The sequence below is a fragment of the Arvicola amphibius genome, chromosome 5 (assembly GCF_903992535.2).
Source record: "Arvicola amphibius chromosome 5, mArvAmp1.2, whole genome shotgun sequence".
In the NCBI taxonomy this organism is placed as follows: Eukaryota; Metazoa; Chordata; class Mammalia; order Rodentia; family Cricetidae; genus Arvicola; species Arvicola amphibius.
The window spans coordinates 47,922,006-47,939,790 of NC_052051.1; the positions used below are offsets into that span (position 1 = coordinate 47,922,006).

The following is a 17,785-nucleotide window of genomic DNA, read 5'->3' on the forward strand; positions in this document are numbered from 1 at the left end:
GATGAGGGCACTGCAGGGGATGTCATCCAATGGAGTAGTCTCTGGCCATTTTTCAGAAACTCGAGGTAAGAAAAATGGCAAAATTGGGAGTGGGACAAAAAAAAAAAAACCCTGCAACATGGGGAAAAAAACAGGCAGGAATTGTGGCTTTCCTTTACGCTATTGCTTTGGGGTCAGGCTCATCATGCACAAAGGTGGCAGAGGGAAAACTTGGACAGTTTTTACTTATTGAAACTTCTTATCCTAAATTCTAGACAAATGTCCACAGAGAGGGAAGGGACAGACACCTGAAACAGCTACCACAGTATCTTCAGGAATGACAGGTTTATTGAATACACCACAGGGGAGCAATGGGCAGAACCCCTATCTGTTTGTACATAGGAGCTGCTCTTCTGTGATTCCCCCATGTCATGAGGATGGTTTGGACTGGTGGAGGTTTGACTGGAGGCATGGTTTAAAGAGCGGCTCTGTGGTGGCAGGTCATGGTTAGTTTTGGACAGTCATACTCAGCCACAGTCTTTTACAGTGCCCCTTAGACTTCCCAACACATGTAAAACAAGACTAATTAAGAAAGCACAAATGGTTACGATAAACCAAGGCTATCACAGCTCTCCGTTGTTGTAACTAGAAGCTTTTGTTCAGAGACATCCTCAGTCCATCGCAAAGTACGCTTGTGTAACACACAAGAGAATGGACACTTTGTACACCCAAATGAAACATCTAGTAGATGGGCCTGTAGGTAGCTTAGGTTCACCTTACCTCTCCTCTGTCCTTTCCTTTGCTCTCAAGAAGGCAGACTGAAGAGTGTGATTCAGATTCTGACTAAGTTCTGTGGAGAGTGAAGTCCAGAAGCCTTACACAAAGGCTACTAAGTTAGTCTAGGAGAGCAACCTGTTGGCACGAAGGGCTGCTGAAACTGCTAGGCGAGGCCCTCTAGAACGGTCCAGAGCACTGGCCCTGAACCCCAGGGTGCTGGAAGGCAGCATTCGAACACTAATATGCTAATGACACATGCTGTGGATGGATTTATAAAGACCACTACATACAACAGAGCATGCACATGGAATGTAGTGCTATGAAAACGACCCAAAAGCCCAGCGAATGTGACATGAAAGCCCCAAGCCTTTGTACAGCCGTCACCGTGCTTTCTCTCTGCTCTGGGGAACTCTCCCCTTTCTAAGTGTATTTTTGTTTGTTTGTTTTTAGAGCTTGGGTTTCTCTGTGTAGCCCTGGCTATCCTGGAACTACTCTGTAGAGCAGGCTGGCTTTGAATTCACCGAGGACTGCCTGCCTCTGCCCAGTTCTAGGATTGAAATGTATCCTTTTTTATTGTTTTTATTGTGTTATATATTTTTCTCTGCTCCCCCCCCACCCACTTCCCTTCTGCCCTCTCCCATAATCCCCATGCTCCCCATGCTCCCAATTTACTCAGGAGATCTTGTCTTTTTCTTCTCCCAAGTAGATTAGATCCATATATGTCCCTCTTAGGGTCCTCTTTGTTGTCTAGGTTCTCTGGGGTTGTGGGAAGTGTATTCTTAATCTTTTATTTTGCTTGCCACATCCAGATGGACCACAAGAACCCAGAACTCCCTATAGTGGTGCTTACCATATTCTGATATCTGCCAATATCGTGATTACAGGTAATGTTTTAGTGGCAAGTTAAAAACATGTCAGAACTATCCCTCTAGCTAGAAGACTTTAAGAAATCAAATAAGAAGTCACTCTTAATTCTTTTCTCTAGATTAGGAAATGTCTACCTGTCCAGAGCTGCCATGTATCTCGTTTAACAACTTCAGGGAGCTGAAACACTCAGTGGACCGCTACAAACAGGAAGGCAATCACGTGAGCGTTTTATGTTTTACTTGCTTTGGTCAAGTGAGCCTTGAGAGGCAATGTGGGAAGTTATTAAAACTCAAGAAACACAGAAGACTAGATTATTTCTCAACTCACTCTTAACGGCACATGAACATGTTCTGCATTTATTCTTGAATATCTGGACTCTAAAAAATTATTTTTATGCATATGCATGAGTGTGACTGTGTGAGTGACTATGTGCATGGAGAATTGTGGTCTCCTCATTTGTTACCTGTGTATGCCACAGCATGCATGTGGAGATCAGAGGCCAACTTGAGGAAGTTGGTTTTCTTTCCTTTTACCTTGGTGGATTCTGGGACTGGAACTCTTAAGGTCAGCCTTGGCGGTAAGTGCCTTTACCCGCTGAGTCAGCTCACCAGCTAAGCACTTTCTGTTATTTAAGCAAAGCAAAGATTCGAGACTCTCAGGACCCAAGAAGGCTCAAGCAGTTCTAATCACAAAGTTGTCAAGTTCAGCCTGCCACGGAATTTATAAACCGTCTCACTAGAACGGAAATGGCACCTAGAGTAAAGCTCTCTAGAAGGCTCGGTGGAAGTGGGAGGAACTGCCTGTGCCGGAGGGCGGGACTTCGTCTCCTAGCAACGGCCCCAGCGATTGGCCAGCTCTCCCTCAGCCGAGACCAATGAGCAGGCGCGCTGCCAACGCTCGGCGTTGAGACTTCGACTGCGCGGGGGATTCGAATCGGCGGCTTCGGAGTGAGCGCCACTGGAGTGGCGGCGGCTGGTTCGGTGTTTCGCCGCACCGCGCTTTCTCTCGTCATGGAAGATGTCTTTCGGTGAGTGTCCCTCAGGTGGATTGAAGGCGCGAGCCGAGCCGAGAGCCGGCCAGGACGGTTGAGGCCGGGGCCCTCAGCCGGGCTTTCTCCTCAGCGGCTTCCCTTGGGAGTTCGCCCTCCATGCCTCCGCCATGGTGGCGGCCTCCGGGTCGCTGGGGTCGAGCGGGGGCTGCAAGCTGCAACCGATTGCCGTTGTGTGGGCCGGGATTTGGGGGATTTGGGGCAGTTTGCAGGAAGGACCTTCAGGGCGGTCGGAAGTGGCTCACGCCTTCACGGGGAGCTCCCTCTGAGCAGACGCCCCGCCCCCAATTCCCCAAGCTCGTGTGGTGGAGGTTTAGGAGAAAATTTCAAAGTCTCTTAATAAAAGTGCTAGTTAACTCGGGGAAGAATTTACTATTTCTTGCGTACCTGCTATGTTGTTGAAAAAAAAAAGCTGAACTTTGTGCAGAAATGCTTGCTGTCGAGTCATTTGTTTCTGTTAGCAAGCAGATTTTTTTTTAAGTTCCCACACTGATTGCTTTTTTTGTTTTTTGTTTTTGCCTTAAGTGACTTACCAGCCTGTGATGTAAAACCATTTTTAAAAACTGTTAAATCATGTTACAGGAAATAAAATTTTATTTTTTTTAATCAGCCCTTTGGGTATCCGAAGAATAAGATAGCTCAAATCTATTGGCGTAAGGCAATTTAATTTTTAATCAGATCAACGAAATATTCTCTTCCGAAAGCCTCTCCCCATTAAAAGAAAGAAACGAGGTATCTTGACCTTTAAAAAGCTAGTTTATTTTAATGATTAGGTGTTTTAGTATTAAGTTACGGTGTGTCTACGCCATTTTCCCAGGGAGTACGTTTAGTATGCGGCTATTAAATGTTTGCTTTCGACAATAGTTGTATTCTTATTTTGCTAAGCAAGAAAGACAAGTCATGGTGCTGACAATTCAGACATGCCGAAAAGAATCCAAAATATGTTCCTTCAAGTAGAAAAGTGAAATTCCTAGACGTAATTAAAAAAACAAATACTAACATTTCTAAAACCTGTACTACTTCTGTCAGCGAAACTATGAAAAAGCCATTGCTGTCTGTAGTTTCTCTGAATAGCCATTTCACTATGCCAGTGAGTTATATTTTGAGATTGATTTTTCTGGTATTTTTCTGCAAAAATGCTACTTTTAAATTCTTTTTCCCCCTAATCTTATCATTTCTCAGTTTAAAAGCCCATGGTTGTTTCTCACCTCGGTTCATGCCCCTCTTCCCTCTCTGAGATTGTCCACGCACCAGTCTCACCCCGGCACCAGTTCCACCCACTGGGACTCCGCTAGAGCTTCCTAACTCATTCCTACTTGTATTGCCACCCCTATTCCTTCCTGTGGAAAAACACGGATACCTTAAGATGCAGACAGAGCGTGGCCTCTCTTCTGCTCAGCACACCTGGTACATCAGCTTTGTCCCTCTGGTTCTGTCGGCCTGGATGATTGCCCACACCTGGCTGTGGTAGCGCTAGCACGGATCACTTGTCACTCCCTTAGAAATAGCTTTTACTCCGTGCTTACTCCTTAGCTTGCCCACACCTTTTCCTTTTTATTGCTTCATGTAACATGGCACTGTGTTTATGTTATTGTTTGTTTACCCCAAACAAGCTGAGGTCAGTGGAATTTGATTTGCTTGCCTGACTTCGTAAGCTGTGGTGGGATGTTAGGGAAGGAAGAACACAGTGGGTATTTACCAGCCCTGTCGTCGTGTTCTTTTCCTCGGGGACAGCATCTCCGGGGCTGTCACACCAAAGGAGAGGCTTTCTTTGGATCTTATTCTAACCCCCTGTCTTATCTGTGCCGCTGAGAAATGAGGGGAAGGGCCTGAGTAGACCTGTCTAGGCCCCACTGGGTGGCAGTGGCATTGGGGATCAATGAATCTAGATAGACCTGAGGGCAAATACTGCTTCTGATTTCTCTGAACACGTCTGAATGATTGTTCTTTTATGTGATGTTTGGGTTGATATTCAAGATCCCATTTTCAAGCACATAGATGGCATAATGTAGAATCAAATGTGTCTTTGGTTTCTAGGAATTATTCCTAACCTCTCATGTTTGTACTTTTCTGTTCTAGCACATTTGAAGCCCATATGCAAAGCTACCAGGGCAATGACCCACTTGGGGAATGGGAAAGGTTAGTGTGTCTTTGTTTGTTTGTTTTCCTTTAAACAAAGGAACCATATGCTACCCTGTGGAAAATTAATATTCATATTTTTCTAGCTTTATAAAGTGGATAGAAGAAAATTTTCCTGACAATAAAGAATACTTGATAACATTATTGCAACAGCTAATGAAGGAATTTTTAGATGAGAAGAGGTACCACAATGACTCAAGATTCATCAATTATTGTTTAAAATTTGTGAGTATAATTTCAGGTAGATAACTAAATATATGTTTTACTTTTGGTCCTCCTCCCTCGTTAGAATCATTTTAGACTGCCTTTTCCTATCAATTTCTTGGTTACAGTCATGAATTTTTTGGGAAGTTACATAGTCAGAGATATGTATTTTAAAGCCTTAGTTTCTGAAATATTGAGGAATTGGTGATTTAATTTTAAAACTCCTTTATTTCATATATGTGTGTTCCAACATGAGATAGGAACAGAAAGTTAAACGAATTGTTGGATACGAAATGTGGCTGAAGCTGGTTGTGGAGGCTCACACCTTTAATCCCAGCACTTGGGAGAAAGAAGCAGGCAGATCTCTGCTTGAGACTGGTCTACATTGTGAGTTCCAAGCCAATCAAGGCTGTGAATCAAGATCCTGTCTCAAAAAGGAAAAAAAAAAAAAAAAAGGAAAGAAGAAATGTACTTGAGAGAGGGAAAATATAAACTCTTGGATCCTAAGGTCTCTGGGAGTTTAACTCAGACTTATAGTACAGAAGGAGAAGGCAGTCTCAGGCTTTATGTTTATATTATGGTTTCTGGTTTAGTGTTTTTATAGGATTCCTGAGTGTTCGAACAAGTGGGTCTCTGACTCTTGTACCTTCTCTTGGTTTGTCTTGTCCAGCTTTGACGTGGAGTGTCAGGTCTCACATCCAGGAGTAGTTGACCAACAAATAAAGGACTCCACAGTTTTTGGTGTGCTTTTATTTGGTTACAGTTTGGGTTTTTTGTTCTTTTTTTTCTTTCCTTTTTTGTCTTTTTCCTTTTGGTCATTGATGTATTTTGTTTTCTAGGTTTGGGGGGTTTTGCTGTTGTATTGGGTTTTTTGTTTTGTTTTTTGAGAAAGAACTTAGTTGTATGAGTAGGGAGGAGGAGAGGATCTGGGAGGGCTTGGGGTAGGGGAAGAATATGATCAAAATATATTTAAATTTAAAAATTGTTTCAAACAATACAAATATAATAAACAACACATTTTTAAAAGAATTTGAAAATTAGTTAAGATTTGTACATCATGTACTACAGGTAGAATAACCCCTAGTGGGAACATGCTTTTAATTAAAATATTGTTACTAAGACCAGGTGGTGACTGCACATACCTTTAATCCCAGTACTCAAGGCAGGCGGGTCTCTGTGTGTTCGAGGCCAATCTGGTCTACAGAGTGAGCTCCAGGATAACCAGAACTGTTTTCACAGAGAAACTCTGTCTTAAAAAAACAAATATAAACAATAAAATGTTACCAGCTATTAAAAAAAAGGATAGAACTTTTTCAATTTAATCTGAAATGAAAGCTTGGGGCTATGACTTCTAGTAGTAAAATCATATGGAATAGATAAAGTGAACATGAAATTGTTCCTTAAATTATAAAATACTATAATTAAAGGCACCCTGTGGAACTTGAGTAACTCAGGTTAAAACTAAAGCAATATTTCATGTAATAAATCATTGTAGGCCCTACTATTTTGGGAAATAACTGTCATAATCTTTTAATATCAAGAAAAGAGATGATTTTTAGATTCCCCATGTGAGAACAACATATGCCTTTACTTATACAATATATTCCGAGACTTTCATGGATACTGAACAATGTAGGACTGACTGGGTTCTGTGACAGACCTAGCCTAGCAGTTTGGTTGTCTTGTATTCATAATTATTGTCTTGTTATTCATAATTATGGAATAGAGTAACAACATGTAAATGATGTACAATGTGTGGTCTGAATAATTGGTATATAACCTCTAATATTTATCATTTCTTATGTGTTGAAAATCAAAACCCTCTCTGTTAGCTATTTTGGAATATAAATTATCAACCAAAGTTTCCTAGTAGAAGCCGTTTTCCCTATCCTAGCTGTCCCGTATTCATTAATCATCTCTGTGTACCTCACTGTTTTTTTGTGATTCTGCTCTGGGTTTCTGTAGGCTGAGTACAACAGTGATCTTCATCAGTTTTTTGAGTTTCTGTATAACCAGGGAATTGGAACCAAGTCATCTCCTCTCTATATAGCCTGGGCAGGCTATCTGGAAGCCCAGGGAGCGCTGCAGCATGCCAGTGCTGTTTTTCAGAGAGGAATTCAAAACCAGGCTGAGCCTAAAGAACTAATAGAGCAACGATACAGGTAGTGTCAAAATATACAACTCATCTTTTCCTTCGTGTGTATTTTTGTATCTGTCTACTTTAAATAACTGTAAGTCATACTGGATGCGTGTTGTAGATTTGAATGAAGATGTGGAGCTTTATACTGTTCTTAGGATGGTGTGTGACAGATTTTATAATGTCACTCTAGACTGCAGAATTGTGAGGCAACACAGGACATCACTTCAGAAGAAAGGCACATACAAGAGACAAAACAAATTTTTCCCTCAGAACAGCTCATTAAGTCATGAATAGAGTTGTCCTTTCATGAAGACAGAGCTCCCTTGATCCAATCACATTCTGGAGAAAACCTTTTTTTCCCTTTTATGTGTGTCTTGTTTTTCAAGAAAGGGGTTTCTCTGTTTAACAGCTCTGGCTGTCCTGAAACTTAATCTGTAGACCAAGCTGGCTCAAATTCACCTACCTCTACCTCCCGAGTGCTGGGATTAAGTGTGTACTGCCACCACCCATCTGGAGATAACATTTTATAAACCCTCACAATGGGGATTGAGTTTCAACATGAGTTTTGGTAACCATTCAAACCATAGTAAATAGTACATATCAATGAATACTTTATTTTTTTCCCCACAGATGTTTGGTTCTCTTACTTTTCTAATAAAAATGCCTTATTTAGTAAAACTTGAAAATGCAAGCTTTTTTTCTTGCTGTATTACAGAATTGCAAACATGCTTTACAAAGTCAAGGTACATACACACTATGTGTCAATATCTTTGTCCCAAAGGTAATATAATTTTTGCATTTATCTAGTTTTGATAGCATCTAGAATTGGAATAATTGGATAAAAGTATGTTTAAACATTTTCAAAGCATGTGGGACATACAACCATACTGTCAATTAAAAGGTTTCCTTCTGCATTCGCATTTGAAGAATTGAAGAACTACTATGCATTACACCCCTTGCCGGCATTCCATATACTCACCTATTTTTTTTTAATTTTACTGTAGTATTTGTGCTTAAAAAACTTTATGATGAGAATTTTCAGATATACATAGAAAGAAAAATCAGTATGTTTAATTGCTAACAATTTTTTTTTAAATATATGATAGTTTACCCAAGTGTATTTATGTGAACTGTGTGTGTACCTGAAGCCAACAGAGACCAGAAGAGGGCATTGGCTCTTTCCTCTCAAACCCCATTGCAATCCTCTTTTAAAATGTTACCTATCGACTTAATCTATGTCTATGTCACCTAATAAAGTTAACAAAGACAAAATAACAATAATTCTTTAATATCTAATTTTGTGTCTCTTCAAATCATGTAAAAACGGTTTTGTTATCAATGGTTTGTTTGAATTACAAATCAAGCAGAATTTAGTGTTTAGTTGTGTATCTTCTCTATAATAGTATACACTCATGGTTTTCTCACCCACAATGTCAGACTTGGTTGTGCACAGTTTTTCAAAGGTCGAATTGGCATGTAAAAGTGCTATGAAATGATGTGTGTATAAAGTTCTTACAGAGCGTGATACCCACTGCCCTTTGAAACAGTGGTCTAAGTTTTCTATTTTGATTTCTTTGCGATATTGTATTTGTTTCAGATTATAAAATATGTGAAGTAGTAGTTGAACATTTTTGCAGACTTGGTTCATGGAGAAAGAAGATGTATGTGTTTGATGAATTTGAAAAATATTAACATAAACTGTGTAAAAAGAGGACTTTTCTAATACAAATGTTCCCAGAATTTTATTTCTGTAGTTTAAAGCAACTTTGAAATTAAGTTTTTTATTTTCTGTCTTTATTGCCTGTTATATTTAGTTTCCATTTCAACATAAATGTATATTAAACTGTAAGATTAAAATCTATATGTTTTCTATTATCATTTAGTCTATTTCAGGCACGTCTTACTAGAACCCATTTGCCAGCTCAAGGTAAAACAATACTTTTCTAAAGTGTCTAGATTGCTGAAAATTTAGTCTGTAATTTTTGCACTAAGTGTTTTTTGTTTTGTTTGTTTAAAAAAAAGGCCTCATGTAGAATTTATTGAAAACCAAAAGCCAAATTACTGTTTTGAGTAATAGGAAGATACTTTGATGATAATCTCACAAAACAACTCTAGATAGCAAGGGGGCTGTGTCTTAGCACTGTAACAGAGCAAACCTGTAAGCAAAGCTTAATGAATTTACCTCAAAAAATGATAAGCTAATTTCTAGATATAGTGTAATGGCCCACACCTATAATCCCAGTACTCAGAAGAAAAGCTAACAGAGAAGGAGCATAAGTTTTGAGGATAGCCAGGGCTACATATAATATACTGTCTTATTTAACTTTATTTTATGTGTCTTGGTATGAAGGTGTCAGATCTCCTGGAACTGGGTTAGAGACAGGTGTGAGCTGTCATGTGAGTGCTGGGAATTGTACATAGGTCCTCTCTGGAGGAGCAGCCAGTGCTCTTAAAATCGCTGAGCCATCTCTCCAGCCTCCCTCCCCCTCCAGTCTGCTGTCTTAAAAAAGAAAAGAAAAAAATTATCCTAAAGAGAGGATATGCTGGATTCCTCATCTTTCCAGAATTGAATCAATTAGGCGTAATGTAGCTTTTTATTTCCCGTTTTTGTTTTGATTTAACTGGGAGCTGATTTTATTTTTTTAATTTTTATTTAATTTTTTTATTGTTTTACACATCAACCAGTTTCCCTCTTCTCCTCCCATTCCCTCCTCTTATTCATATACCCACCCCCTTCCTATCCATTTCTCCATCTCCATTCAGAAAGGGACCAACCTCCCATGAGCTTGTACGAAGCATGGCACATAAAGTTGAGGCAGTACCAAGTCTTCCCTTTATGTAGAGGCAGGGCCAGGTAATCTAGCATGGGGAATAGGTTAGCAAATGCCAGCTAAACACCAGGGAGAGATCCTGCTCTCACTGTTAGAAGCTTTACTAAGAGACCAAGCCTCATGATTGTCACATACATGCAGAGGACCTAGGTCGGTCCCGTGCAGGCTCCCTGACTGTTGGTGTCCAGTGTCCATGAGCTCCCGCAAGCTCAGGTCAGCTGTCTCTGTTGGTTCCCCTATCATGACCACCCCTGGCTGGTACAATCCCACCTCCCTTCCTTCTGAAAGACTCGGAGCTCAGCATAGTACTTGTCTGTGGATCTCTGTCTTCTCTGCTTCCATCAGTTATTGGATAGCGTATCTCTTATGGCAATTAAGAAAGTCACCAGTCTGCTACAGTAGATGGCCAGTTCAGGCACCCTCTCCACCACAGTTGGGGTCATCCTTGTGGATTCCTGGGGGTTTCCCTGGCTCCGGGTTTCTCCCTAACCCTGAAATGGCTCCCACATCAGGATGTCTCTTTTGTTACTCTCCCCTTTCCATTCTGCCTCCTACTGGCCTCCTGTACACAGCCCACCTAACCTGCTCCCTCTCCATCCCTCCATACCCCCAACCCTGTCCCCAGTTTACCCAGGAGATCTTTTCTACATCACTTTCCCAAGGAAATCCATGCATCCCTCTTTAGGCCTTCCTTGTTATCTAGACTGTGGGGCTTTAGATTGTAGGTTGGTTATCCTATACTTTATTCCTAATAACCACCTATGAGTGAGTACATACCATGTTTGTCTTTCTGGGTATGGGTTAGCTTACTCAGAATGTTTTTTTTCTAGTTGTAGCCATTTGCCAGCAAATTTCATGAGATTATTTTTTATAGCTGAGTAATACTCCATTGCATAAATATATTACATTTTCTATATCCATTCTTTGGTTGAGGGGCATCTAGGTTGTTTCTAGGTTCTGACTATTATGAATAATGCTACTATGAACATAACTGAGCAAGTGTCTTGTGGTATGATTGCGCATCCTTTGGGTATATGCCTAAAATTGGTATAGCCCGGTCTTGAAGTAGATTCCTAAGAAAACGTCATACTGATTTCCAGAGTGGCTGTACCAGTTTGCACTCCCACCAGCAATGGAGGAGTGTTCTCCTTATTCCACATCCTCTCCAGCATAAGCTATCATCAGTGTTTTTGATTTTAGCCATTCTGACTGATGTAAGATGGTATCTCAGAGTCATTTTGATTTGAATTTCCTTGATGTTGAGCAATTCTTTAAGTGTCTTTTGGCCATTTGAGACTTTCGTTGAGAATTCTTCTATTTAGATCTGTACCCCATTTTTAAAATTGGATTATGTGGTATTTTGAAGTTTAGCTTCTTGAGTTCTTTATGTATTTTGGAAATAAGCCCTTTGTCAGATGCAGGGTTGGTGAGGTAATGATCCCATTTCAACAATAGTCACTGTCATCTTGTTTAAAATAACCACTTAGGCTTTATATTCCATCTAGACAGTATCTTCTTAACTTTCTCTAATATTTTTCTTAGCTGAAAATTAGTCTATTTTCTGAGACAGTTTAAAATGGATTGATTTTTTTTAAAGTAATTTTTGTATTTATGTGTTAGATGTTTTATTTTATATGTATGAGTGTTTTACTTGCATGTATGTCTGCACTGCATACATACCTATTACCCACATAAGTCAGAAGAGGGCATCATATTCTCTGAAACTAGAGTTATGGATCACTGTGGACCACCATGTGGGTGCTGGGACTTATACTCTCGTCCTCTGTAAGAACAGATGCTCTTAACTGCTGAGCCATCTCTCCAGCTCCAAATAGTTGTTTTAAATAGAACATAACGAAAGAACAGTGGAATGTATTGTGTGCTAATTTTATTTAATGTTACTTTTCACTTATTACTCATTTCATTTTCTTTTTCCTTATAGCTGCAACCTCAGAACCTCTGCATAGTGCACAGATTGTAAACCAAGTCATGACAACAAAGTCAAGTCCAGGGAAAAACTCACCCTGTGTTCCTAAGAGTCTGGTAACAAGAACATTTATTTGTATGTTGTATAGAAATAAGGAATGTTATTGGACAGCCATTCTGACTGTCTTTTATGTCTGCCGTTGCATCTTATTCCATTGACCCTGTCTGCTGGGACTGACCTCCATTCCACCACCACTCCATGGCAGCTCTGAGCCTTTTCATCCTCTGTCTCTGCTCAACTCAAATATAACTTCTTGTCAAACCTAAGGACCCTACCTGCCACACAAATGCTGTCTGCAGTTTCTTTCTTCCTAATACCCTCTGTTTGTTCTGCTGGCTTCACCCAGGAAATTCCTATTTTGGACCACATTTGGTGGTTTTTTAGCCCTGCTCTACAAAAAAGACCCAGAACCTCAAACATTTATGCTCATAACCTCAACCAGAACTCTAGCATTTTCAGGCACTTCTTCTCTGCATTCGACACCACTCTTGATATTGTATGTCTTGTCTGTTTACCAGTTAATTTTTTAATGTGATTTTTAAACTTTATTGTTCTCAAATTTGGGATGTCTATCTCACTCTCATAGCTATAAAAATAAATACTATTTCTGCAACACAGCAGAAGATAATCTTATCATTTTTGCTACCAACATTACATAGGTAACTGCATCTTTCTCTGCTGTTTCCATGGGGGGAAAGTAGCTTCCAACTTGTGCCTATTTTTCATCTCTGTAAATATTTTTGACCCATCTAAATCTCTTCTGCTTTGCTTGCTTGTAAACATAAAAATACTCAGCTCTATTCTTCAGCTTCATGTTTCTTAGCATCTTTCTCTTTCATAGGACATTCATTCTTTAGGACCTTTTTGTAGCTTAATCCAACGTAAAGACATCTGTTTTGCTAATGCACACATTCTTAGAAGTAGAACATGCATGTCTAACTTTGATAGATTGTACAGATTGTCTCAATTTATATCTTACAGTGTTTGCCACCCTCTTTCTACTATAAATTTATAGACAGATGAAATGAGTGTTACTTCTGGTCATATTCCCCAGTCCTAGCTCATTGTATGATATTTGTGAAATATCAATGAATATTTGTTTAGTGGGCTATTGCTACTATTGGGAATTTCTGAGAGGAAAGCAACAGAAGGAAATTTTATTTTCTTGAATTTAAATTAATTGTTTTGTTTGGGGGGGACCTCAGTTTGAAAAGTTAAGTAAAAATAATGTCAACTAAAGCCCCAACTATTAATCATAATTTTTATAAACATGTAAATCTACTTGAGTTTAAGAGGCTCCTTCCCAGGGAGCATTTTCAGATGAATTATGAAGTAATTTGTGTGAAGGTTTCTCATTGGTAAGTGAATGCTCATGTTTGTTTTCTGTCTTGTAGGGCCCAGAATGTTCTGGTGTGACACCATCCTCTTGTGATAACAAGTCAAATATGCAAGTACAATGAGTACATTATTACTTAAGTTCCCTTCAAGTTACTTTAGTGCACTGTTGTAAATGGTGTCTTTCCTCCCCAGTAAGGAACAAAGAGTGATCGTGATTTCCAAATCAGAGTGCTCTGTCAGCTCATCTGTGGCACCCACAGCTGACACTCAGCAGGTTGTTATGTACTGCAAGGAAAAGCTTATTCGTGGAGATTCAGAATTTTCCTTTGAAGAACTAAGAGCCCAGAAATACAATCAACGGAGGAAGCATGAACAGTGGGGTATTTGCACTCTTATATCATGCTTTTTTGTATGTGTCTTTTTAAATTATGAGTAATCACATAACTGAATGAAAAGACAAGAGAATGTCTTGAGCTTCTTTTCTCAGAAGCCTAGAAGTCTTTGTTAGACACTAGCCTAGCAGCATGCTTTTCCACAGGCTCAATTGCTGAACTGATAACACCACTGACAGTTGAAACAGCGCTACAGTAAATGTCCTTACTGGTGTTGTCTTTGCATTAGAGAAATGGATAGTGTTTCCATATCATCTGTGTGAATTTGAATCTCTATATACAGTAGTCCTAAATTTGTAGAGCATTTATTTGCTCTTTGAAAGGATTTAATTGAGGACTGAGGTTAAGAAGAGATTTTCCAAGTTTGCATCTACTTTAAACAAAATATGTAGAAGTAGTCTTCTGATCAATACGCCAAAGTTATTTATGTTTATGGAACAAATACTCTTTGTTCCTCATAAGGAAATGTGCCTTTGCACTTGGTTTTTTACTATAACATAGGCCTTAGAGAGAGGAAAATGAACCTTTGTTCTCCACTCAGGGTTCTATGCCCTCTAGGTAATTTGGACTACATCTAACATGTGAACCTTTTCTTCATTATCTTTTTTTAAAGATTTGTTTATTTAAAGTTATGTGTGATGGGTTTGTGCATATGAGTGCAGTGTCCTTACAGGCTAGAAAAGAGTGGTAGCTGTCTGATAGAGGTGCCAGCAACTGAGCTGATCTTTGCAAGAGCTCTCCTAACTGCTGAGCCATTTCTATCCCTATGTTCCTTATTTTTATATTTACCAACCATAGAGAAAAGTCAATATTTGTGGAGGACCCATTTTGATTTGACCATAGATAGTTTTCTTTCATGTGCCACAACTTATAGTCTCAAGGCAGACTGATTTGATTGGAGTGTGCCCATATTTGATGTTTATTGGAAGTAGAACTATCCAAAGTTTTGTTGAAACTCTGACCTTGTACACTTTATTTCCTAAAGAGGAGAAGCTGGAAAGGTGGCTCAGCATTAAGAGCTGGTAGTGTCTTTGCAAAGGACCTGAGTTCAGTGCCCAGCACCCATTTTAGTTGACTCACAGCACCCTGTAACACACAGCTCCAGGAGGATCCAACATCTAGTCTCTGTAGGCACCATCACATACATGTGATGTATGTGATGCACATACATCACACACACACACACACACACACACAATTAAAAGCCACCAAGTATGACTATCTGAGTTCTAATCCTAAGACAACATGGTAGGAGGAGAGAACCAGCAAGTTGTTCTCTGACCTCCACATTCATATCTCCCTTGAGATTTGTGCCCTTTAATACTTTAATATTTTTTTGAAAAGTGCCTAGAGTTACATTTTTTAAAATCTGAAGTGGGGAATAATAGGAAATTGAGAGATAGCTTAGTCAGTAAAGTTCTTGCCATACAATAATGAGGATGTGAGTTTGATTCCCAGGAATCACATTAAAAAGACAAATGTGATGACACACACTTTTAATCACAGCACTTGGTTAGCAGAGGCAGCCTAGACTACTCCTGAGGCTTTTTGGAGCCATATATACATGTGCACATAAACACAAGCACATATACAAATATGTAACAAAGTAATTTTAAAAAATGAATGGATAACCATTTTCAAGTGATTTACAGTACAGTATGCTTGATTTATAAGAAATGTTCAGTGTTAGACTACCATTGCTAAATATTATTGATCACATAACAGGTTTTTTGTTGTTGTTTATAACATGATGACCTGTATTTAATAGTAACAGTGGTGAGGACAGGTAAAGATTTCAATTAAAAGGTGACATAAGTTTCAGTTCTAAAATCAAAAAAATATGGAAAATTTTGATTTAAAAATATCCTAAATTGTGACCATTTGCTCATTTTGCATATAATACTCTGATGAAATTTTGAGAGCAAACCGTGCTTTTTTTAATGTTTCTTAAAGTTAGTGAAGACAGACATTATATGAAAAGGAAAGAAGCCGGCGCCTTTGAAGAGCAGCTGTTAAAACAGAAAATGGATGAACTTCACAAGAAATTGCATCAGGTGGTGGAGTTGTCTCACAAGGACCTGCCTGCTTCCCAGAACAAGCCTGATGTATGTTCACGTTCTTCTCTCCTGTAACTTTTCCCTACTGCTACTAGCTGTTGCCCTCTGTGCCTGTTTCTGTAGTTATTCTAGTTTAGCTAGGAGTCTTACCAAATTTTAAAATAATTTGATATAGAAAGATATATAAGCCAGACTGTGGTGATGCACATTTTTAATCCCAGCACTCGGGAGGCAAAGGCAGGCAGATCTCTGTGAGTTTGAGGCCAGCCTGGTCTACAGATGAGTTCCAGAATAACCAGTATTACACAAAAAAAAAACCCTGTCTTGAAAAACCAAAAAAGAAGAAGGAAGGAAGGAAGGAAGGAAGGAAGGAAGGAAGGAAGGAAGGAAGGAAGGAAGGAAGGAAGGAAGAAAAAAAGAAAGAAAATGGAATGAGCGGTGAAATACAGAGACAAGGTGGAAATGCTTAGCTCAATCATATCTCTTTAGGTGCCCAAAATAAGAGACCCTTAAATCTGTGGTACTGCTAATGGGTTAGTTGATAATGTTTTATGGCTGTTTTTAAATTGTCCTTTTTTATAATTTAACATATGAAGTAATGGGTTTCATTATGACATTGTCATACTTTGTTTTTGTTGATCCTCCTTTCCCTTTCTCTGGCCTTCCCTTTTTTTGTGTATTCTTTTTGCTCCTAGTAGTCTCCTTTCCAGTTTGATCTCCCATTTATTGTTTCTTATTCCTATGCTCCTTTTGTTTTATTAAACAGGATTTCACACTGGCCTAGAATTTACTAGGTAGCCAGACAAGTCTCAGTCTAATTATAATCCTCGTGTCTTGGACTACCATGAGCAGCTATATCCAAATCAGCTACCTTTTTTTTTTTCTTTCTTTCTTTCTTTTTCTTTTTTTGGTTGTTCAAGACAGAGCTTCTCTATGCAATAGTCCTGGCTCTCCTGGAACTTACTTTGTAGACCAGGCTGGCCTTAAACTCACTGAGATCCTCCTGCCTATGCCTCCCGATTGCTGGAATTAAAAGCGTGTGCCACCACTGAGATACTTAAATGCTAATATTATAGATGCCTATTTGTTTTTCAGTGGTTAAAATTGTAAGATGCTAGGCTTGGGCGGTATCTTAGCCAATAGAGGTGTTTGATGTATAAGCCAGAAGGCCTGCGTTTGATCCCAGCAACACATGTCAAAAAAGAAAAAAGCCAGATATGGTGGCACACATCTGTAATCCTAACTCTCATACAGTGAGATGGGAGGCAGAAACGGGAAATTTCCTGGTTGCTTGTGAGCCAGCTAGACCAGAATATGTGGTGCAGAGAATTGAGACCTTAACCCAACAAATAAGAGGGAACCAGCTCCTAAAAGTTGTCCCTTGACTTACACATGTAAGCACCTACACACACACACATAAATAAATAATAATAAAAAAAATTTAACTATAAGCTTTTGGTGTGTCCTTGTTTAAGAAGCTACAAGAAACCATCACAGAGGCTAGTCTATTTTGTTGCTGTGCTTTGAAAAGCTGTAATGACTGATTAATAATATTCAAAACTTCCTAGTTTTGTTTTGTATCTTTTTGTTCAACATGAAAGGTTAATCCAGTATGCATGGGACCAAATACATGCTCCCAGCAGGAACTGAAGGTTCCAAGTCTTCCATCCATCAATCAGCAGACCTCAGAGAACTCAGGACAGAAACCACAGAACGCACCTTCTGTTCCTCTTGTGGTAAATACTGTTAACAGTGCTTTGATGATCCCAGCTGCCAGCCAGCCCGCTCTTCCTATTCCTGGAAGTGGCCAGTCAGTGACAGATTCCAGGTAAGTTAAATGTTGTCCTGGAGAGGGGATAGTGATGTGCATTGCGTGTATAATTTATTTTCATGATCTATAGTGTTATGTTGTATAAAAGATGAATGGTTCTTGTTTTTAAATTTTTGTTTGCTGAAATGATTCTCAAAATATTGGCCTTGAATCTTTTTTTAAACATTTATTTATTTATTTATTATGCATACAATG

At 39.2% G+C, this 17,785-nt stretch overlaps 1 protein-coding gene across 1 annotated transcript in view; it reads left to right on the forward strand.

Annotated features, from left to right (window-relative positions):
* Positions 1-2,533: 2,533 nt before the first annotated feature.
* Bub1 (BUB1 mitotic checkpoint serine/threonine kinase) overlaps positions 2,534-17,785 on the forward strand; it is a 33,829-nt gene continuing 18,577 nt past the window's right edge. Inside the window, exons 1-10 of the mRNA XM_038330909.1 lie at positions 2,534-2,650; positions 4,751-4,810; positions 4,897-5,035; positions 6,980-7,176; positions 9,038-9,081; positions 11,928-12,028; positions 13,367-13,423; positions 13,507-13,690; positions 15,656-15,807; positions 17,361-17,587. Coding sequence (XP_038186837.1) covers positions 2,634-2,650; positions 4,751-4,810; positions 4,897-5,035; positions 6,980-7,176; positions 9,038-9,081; positions 11,928-12,028; positions 13,367-13,423; positions 13,507-13,690; positions 15,656-15,807; positions 17,361-17,587 — 1,178 coding nt within the window. The 5' untranslated portion in view covers positions 2,534-2,633. The remainder of the gene's footprint in view (positions 2,651-4,750; positions 4,811-4,896; positions 5,036-6,979; positions 7,177-9,037; positions 9,082-11,927; positions 12,029-13,366; positions 13,424-13,506; positions 13,691-15,655; positions 15,808-17,360; positions 17,588-17,785) is intronic.